General features: G+C 47.7%; 1 protein-coding gene across 1 annotated transcript in view; it reads right to left on the reverse strand.

The window, feature by feature from the left end:
* Positions 1–1,214: 1,214 nt before the first annotated feature.
* The window catches only part of LTC4S (leukotriene C4 synthase), a 7,920-nt gene continuing 1,979 nt past the window's right edge, over positions 1,215–7,155 (reverse strand). The window contains exons 2-5 of the mRNA XM_035891127.1: positions 4,663–4,762; positions 2,744–2,814; positions 1,759–1,840; positions 1,215–1,497 (exon numbers count right to left, since the gene is read on the reverse strand). Of these exons, the coding sequence (XP_035747020.1) occupies positions 1,350–1,497; positions 1,759–1,840; positions 2,744–2,814; positions 4,663–4,762 (401 nt within the window). The 3' untranslated portion in view covers positions 1,215–1,349. The remainder of the gene's footprint in view (positions 1,498–1,758; positions 1,841–2,743; positions 2,815–4,662; positions 4,763–7,155) is intronic.

The raw sequence follows: 7,155 nt of genomic DNA on the forward strand, positions 1-7,155 counted from the left end.
TTTGATTTGTGGGGGTGGGTGTTTTTTTTTTTTTTGGGGGGGGGGGGGGGAAGCAGAAGTAGCCCAGTTCAGAAATAGTAGGGATTAGTGTAAATCCCAATGTCTCTTCAGCTATACACTGGAATGCATTATACTACTTTAATGTGCTGTATTTTTTATTATTGGATACATTTGATTTTTTCAAGTACATCTATACATAAATATATAAAATAATGTGCACTGTAATAAAAGCTAAATTTAAACCTTTGATGCAGCAGTGAGAGTCACTCGTGGCAGGGAGGCCCATGCTCTGGCTCTGCCTGCCCGTTCCCGTCCCCGGGATGAGTGGGCATCCCTGGGTGCCAGGGACCAGCTGTAGCCCCTACACCCAAAATGGAGTCATTCCTCAGCGCTCACCAATACCCGATACTCCCAAAGCATTGCTCATGCTGGGGAAAGCACTTAGAGCAGCCCAGTGGGAAACTGGTTATTTTTTGCCCCAGCACCAGAGGAACCTTCACCATTTATTAAAAAAAGAAAGTTGCTTGGGTCTTTCCTTGGCAGGGAACAAGGAAGGCGCTTGGGCACCTCTACACCCAAGGGTGCACTTGTGGAACAGTTGTCTGCCTTACAAAATACGTTGCTTTTTTTTTTTTTATAGCCACATACAGCTTAGCAGGAGCTGCCTGCTTTAGTTACCTGCAAACCCTGAGTTTGCAGCGGAGGTTGAAATCCAGAGAGGGCGAAGTCCTACTGGTGGGTCTGGGCTAAGTGAAGAGCATTCAAGTCAATGCCAAACAGACATTAGGATTTGGACTAGCATCAGGCTTTTTTCCCCAAAATTCAGATAAGGTTTTAGACACATTTACCCATGTTTTCAAATTAGTTTTAATCGCGGCAGCTTTTCCCATATAACCCAGTACCCTAACCCTCAGATGTTCTCACACCCAGTCCTCAAGCACCTTTCACAATTGCAGATGATTTCTACTGAGAAAAAGAGTTTATTTTTTTATATATATATATTCATGGTGTGATCCTTCAACATAGACCATTACAGCAGTAAGGTGAAGTGATGAGAGCGTACGGGTCAACCTGTGCTCTGTGAGGCAGAGCCAAAGGCGTTAGAGGTTTTAGAGCAGCGAGTACCACAAACCCTGGCAGTGAAGCCCATTGTCAGAGGCTGGGAGGCATTTGCTTTCTAGAAGGGAAATTGTCTCTGAAGAGCGGAGCTTTGTGAGCAGAGGAGTGCCAGCATCCGCCTCCCTTCAAAGGTAGGCACAGAGCCAGGGAGATAGTCACCGACCATGCCATGCGAGTCCCTCCCATCAGCCAAGGGCGAGCAGTGGTTTTTGGGAGAGCCACAGCCCCGCTCACCAGGCGCTGAGCAGACGGAAGGGCCGTGCCAGTGCTGCCACCCATGCGGAGGAGTGGGGCAGCAGGAAGTGTGCCAGGAGCCCAGCCACCGCCAAGCCCAGCAGCAGCCAGAGCAGCCGGGCGCTGGCGTACAGTGGGCCCAACCTGCATGGGGAGAAAACACCATCAGACACTGCCAGCCGACCCAGGGCATGAAGCATGGGGTCCCCCTTCCTCCTCCAAGACACTGCTGGGGAAGAGCTGGTGGGGCCACGAGTGTGTGGGAGTGGGAGGGAAGGTGACGGGGTGATACAAACCTGCCTTCAGCCCTGCCCCCCCCAGGAAGGAAACCTGCCCCAGGGGGACGCATCCTGCACCCAGCCTCCCGGGGTTGGTTTGGGGTGCCCACAGTCCCCAGGTACTAACCGTCCCTGTGCAGCCATGGCGTATCCCTGGAAATACTTGAAGCGGGTGTAGAGGTACAGCAGCCCACACACAGCGGCCACACCTGCGGGGAGAGGAGAGCCAAGTCCTGATGGGGCCAGGGGTCCACAGACATGGCCAGAGCTGCAGCCCAGTGCAGTCACCCCTGCCCCCACCTCCCCCTGCAGATGGGGGCATGGCCACAAGAACCAAACGCAGAGGGACTCAGCTTTAAAATTGTGTGGGACGTTAAATGGGTTTTCTTCCTTCCCTTTTTGCAAGGGATGAACCTCTCAACCCCCCCAGTGGTGCCCTGGGGCTTGGCTTTGCAACACTCCCTGCTGTGGTCCTTCCTTGCATTTTCCGCACGGTGGCAGCCAAATCCCCTAAACCCACTGGGTACCGGACAGACAGTGGATTACTAATTGTTTGCGTTACAGTTTCTCGTTCTGATGTAGCGATTTGGGTATCGTATTGCAGCTCAGCTTCAGCTTGCACCTTCCCCGGCGCAGCAGGAAGCAGCAGCTTCCCAAGCAGAGCACCACGCTGCTCCCAGCCCCACTGCCCCCCTGGCACCATATGCTACCCTGACCCTTATCTAAGAGAAGCAATATGGGGGGACAGCTGGGTACTGGTGGAGGAACACGGGCTGCCGATGCCACCAAACCTCTCTGGGCAGCAGACTGTCTTGGCTGCTACCAGCAACTTATTGCACGTTGGAGTTGGGGTGCTCCTCGGTCTGTCCTGACAGAGGGGAACTTTGCTTTCCCCAAGGAACAGCCTCACGGGTACAGAGAGGAGGTGCCTGAGTCACAATGGGATTTACATTAGGGGTTTTTTTTGTTCAGAATAGAAGTGAATAAAGTAGACTATTTCAGTTGGAAGGGACCTACAAGAATCATCTAGTCCAACTGCCTGACCAATTCCGGGCTGACCATGTGGTGCACATGATTTGGGTTGGGCTTCCCTCCCACCTCATCCCCCTTACTTTGATGGAAGAAGATTCCAGCAACCCAGAGAAGTGAGACGAAGATTGGGAAGTACTCTGAGCAATTTGCCCTGGTGAAAACCAAAGAGATGTGCATTAAAACCGCATCCTCATACGTCAGAGACCAGTTAACCAAGGCTAGAGAGGTAAGCTGGAAGTGCACACTGGAGCAAACTGAAAGGGCTGATAAGAGGCATTGCTGTGCTGTGCTGTGCTGGGGAGAAAAATCCTTATCTGCGACCAAGGACACCCAACATCTGTATTTTAGAGAAGAAAAGCACTGAAACAATGCAGAACATTCACCTCACCTACATTCACATGGACCCTGCAACAACAAGCCGTGGCTGAGATGGAGATTTGTCTTTGCTGGACCCTCGACAGGCTCTGTCCTTGGCCCCGCACACAGTGCCTTCACAGACATCTAGAGCAGCTACAGCTTAAAAGCTACAAGGGTAGAGGTTCCTTGACATTATTTAAGGAGCGTTTTCTTCCCCTAGGGTAAGCACAGCTCAAATTTAGGTGTCACACAAGTCATGCTCCAAGAAGGAGCCTTCTCCCAGATTTAATTCAGCAGTCGGTGATCAGATCTGCAGCCAGGTTTTCTTCCTTTTAGTGACAAAAATACAGATTTTTCTGCAAGAAAGGACGGTGGGAACTGTGCTATTAAAGACAATGATTTTGTTTCTTGATTTCTCCTATATTTTACCATTCCCTGCACAATTTAAATTTGGCCAAAAATGTACCAAGCCTTGGGGAATGGAGACAGATTGGGAGCTGGAAAAAGTCTGAAGAACCTTATGCTGCAAATGCAGTTTAAGCCTCAGCAAGGGGAGGCTGCCAGGTTTCCACGAGTGAGTAATAAATCAATACCTTTCTTCCCCTCTTTTTTATTTAATATATCAAATTATCCATTTGTATCTTTTTCCACAGGGAAAAGAATAGAAAGCCCACAATGAAGAAATACCTTCTCACACTCAAGTTCCCTGAAGTCGCCTCCTCTGCAGAATATAGCGGAGGGCTTCCCAATACACCACAGCCCACAGCACGACTCAGTTAATGCACAGCCGAGTATTTAATTAAAAGCCTCATCAACAGCTATCCAGCTAGCAAAGGCTGAAGCCTCCCATGCAGGCTGGCCTTTTACTGCATTGCAAAAGGACCAAAGCGGGTGTTTTTGTCACTCCACAAATGTTTCCTGCACGCTGGCAAGGAAATGCAGCTGCTTTGTTCAGGATTTAGTGCTGTGCTCGAACTACCCTTCAAACCAGCTCTGGCCAATTCCTTTCAATCGCTTATGAAACAGCACGACTGAGATGAAAGACGGAATCTGGTGCTTGCTGGAAGCCAAAGGGATCTGTGAACCTTTCCAGTTTAGCTCCAGCATTGTTTTCTCCATAGGAACAGAGCAAAAAGAAACAGCCCTCGGCATGGGCCCGCAAGTGCCGACTTTCACAGTACAATGGCTTAAAAAAAGAAAAAATAAAAATGTCCTCATAGCTGGTTCTGCCAGCAAGGCCCTTTGCTTCAATTGAACAGCAAAAACTTACAAGCAAATATTAGGTTATTAATATAGTTTCAGCTACTCTCACGATTTGGAGCCAACATTAATATTAAACTTAATGATTATAATGCATTAATGCTCAGCACCTCTTCCATACAGCCCCTAATTTGTAATTTGGCTGCCTCTCACAATGCCAGAAGGAGGATTAATGTGGATGGACAAAAACACTCCAGCCAGAGCAAAATGCTCCAAATCAAACCTCAGACCTCTGCATGCAAAGCGTTAAAAAAACCCAAACTCTAGTATCGGCAGCAAAAAGTGAAAAGATGACTTGAGGGTGACTTCAAACTCTCCTGGTAGCGACATTTGACTCAAGTCATATCTAGATGGAATCACCACAAAAAAGTCAAAATCTTACTGAGCTCTGAAGATCCGCTCAAATTCAGGGTGACCTGTTGTCTCGGGAGGGGAAATCTTGTACTTCCGTCGGGCATAGATCACCTGCAGTGCAAAATAGGCTAAAAAAAGAACAACACAGGAATAGTAAAAGTCCAGCAGCAATTTATTTAGCCAAGCTTTATCTAGCGTGGAATCAACCACGTGGTTAGAGGAAAGGAGCTGATACCGTCTTGGTTCGTAGTCCAGGGCTGTCACACACGACCTGAAATAAATGTGCTATTTATTTCAGGCTCATGCTTTACATTCAGATTTGGTTATCCTAGCAGAGCACATGTACTGTGGCGCCGATGTGCTGGCTGGCACTTTGCATAGTCTCACAACCAGTGCACAGCAGCAGAGCCCTTGGTGCTGCTCCCCAACAGATCAAACACGCTCAGGAAGGCCAGCGATGCATGTGAAAACCTTACTGAGTCCACATCCCACCACAGAATTACGATTCTTTTTTTAATCTTGCACTCTGTATTTAGAGTATTAGCACACCCTCAGCCAGTCTGATGGGAAGGTTGTATAACACCTCCCACTATACCAAGCGGGCACAAAGCTTTTGTACAAGGATGATACCGTGCCACAGACCAGCATCCAAACTGTGAGGTGCTGGGATATCATTAAGTCAATTAGAGATGCTCGTAGTCATGGCAATATAAGGAAATGGGGAAGGGGGTGATTGTTTCTTCTACTTCATTCCTGTAGGGTAGCCCCAAGGCTTGAGCAGTTCAAGGAGCAGACATGCTGCCAATGACTGCCTGTGCCAAGCCTGGGCCAAGGTACTAACTTGGTGTCTGCTGCATGGCTCCTTTGAACATTTGTAAGGGACGTGGAAAGTCACTTCATGATGAAAACCTGTTAAGATGAAGGTTTGGACTGTTTCGCTATTTGATGAAAGCTCTTACTCCCACAGGTGATTGCTGATGTTTCAACTATTTATCTTTTAGGTGCCTACATTGTTGCCTTTATGGAAAATGAGGATTTTCATATTAGAGAAAACTAAATTATAAAAACAATTACTTTGGTGGCTGTGGCAGTGTGCTGCTAAGCGAGTCACTTGGATTAGCAAGGTCCTAACATGGCAACGTTTCCAGAGCATCAAACAGGAGACAAGAAGCCAGGCTGCAAGGACTGCCTTGTGGACTGTCTTATTCTAACAAAGAAGATAAAAGCAGAACAGCAGGAGAGAGACGGAAAGTAGGGACAGATGTTGCAAGATTAAAGACAAGACAGATCCATGCATGCCTGCAGAAAAGCATTAGAACATATGTAAGAAGAAAAGGGAATTAGAAATGTAAATAATCAGATGCGATGTAACCTGCATATTACACAACAAATTATCCATTTACATACACAGACATTCATTTAAGAAAACATCTGTGTGTTCTAGTGTCTTCCACACTGTGTGCAGTGACCCAGCTCTAAACAAGAGGTGCTGGGAGAGAAAGGTGGGGAGGACCGAGTTTGCTTTTCCCCTCCTGATTTGGGTGTAGTACACTGATTACGGTCAAGGGTGGGGACGTTGTCCTGCCCCTGAGATGTGGCAGGATGCAACACAGCATCCCCTCTGTGAAACCAGACAGCGAGGTCAGCAGTAACGCACAACTGGCAATTCAGCAGTGGCTGGCAGAGCTCTGGGGAAAAAGATGATGAAAGCGTGACCTATCCCGTAACCTCCTCTTCACATCAGATAAGCACATCTCTCCTACGCAACTGTTTTCAGGGTCTCATCCCAGCCACCTCTCAAGAACTGGACTGAGCTAAAGTTACTGCGTCATGCGCAGCTCTGGCTTGTGGCGTAAGCCTGCTGGTGCTGGGCAATGGTCTTCACACTGCTTCGTGCTACCCGCACCCTTCCTAATGTAGCATTCTTGTGACTGATGAGCATGGCAAGAATAATTTCAGACCCAACCTCTCCATCAACTCTATGTTTAACATCTTGCTTGTACACGGGGGCAGATATTCAGCAAGTCCTGCAACAGATCCCTTATGCTTAGGGATGGGTAATATATAAAACAACCACCCAAGAGGAGCGAGAGTCTTTTGGAGGATGGCTAGCTGTCCTCCAAACCTGGTGTATGGGGGAAGCATTAAGGATGAAGAATAACCCTCCAAAAACAGTTCTCAGAATGAGGTGTTGAAAAAAAACCACACTGCATAAGCCTTCTCAGAAAGGACTTCTAGGGAAGAGTTCAATCTACCTGCGGAATCTTTCAAACTAGTATTTTTTGTAATATATATCTCAAGGTTAAACTCCTGTGTGGATTCCTGCATGGCTCACAGGGGCTGAGCTCTCCCTGCAGTTTGTTCCTCAGCCAGACCTTCATTCCCTATTTGATTATGTCCATAAACTTGTCAAACAATATTACAGCTGATATCTGCCACATTTGAGTGAACCTGGCAAGCAAGCTTTGTGGGGACTGACAGACGGTGACATTGCATAAGCTTTATTTCCTTTAAAGCCATA

Source organism: Egretta garzetta, unplaced genomic scaffold (genome assembly GCF_000687185.1).
Source record: "Egretta garzetta isolate BGI_Z169 unplaced genomic scaffold, ASM68718v1 scaffold270, whole genome shotgun sequence".
Taxonomy (NCBI): Eukaryota; Metazoa; Chordata; class Aves; order Pelecaniformes; family Ardeidae; genus Egretta; species Egretta garzetta.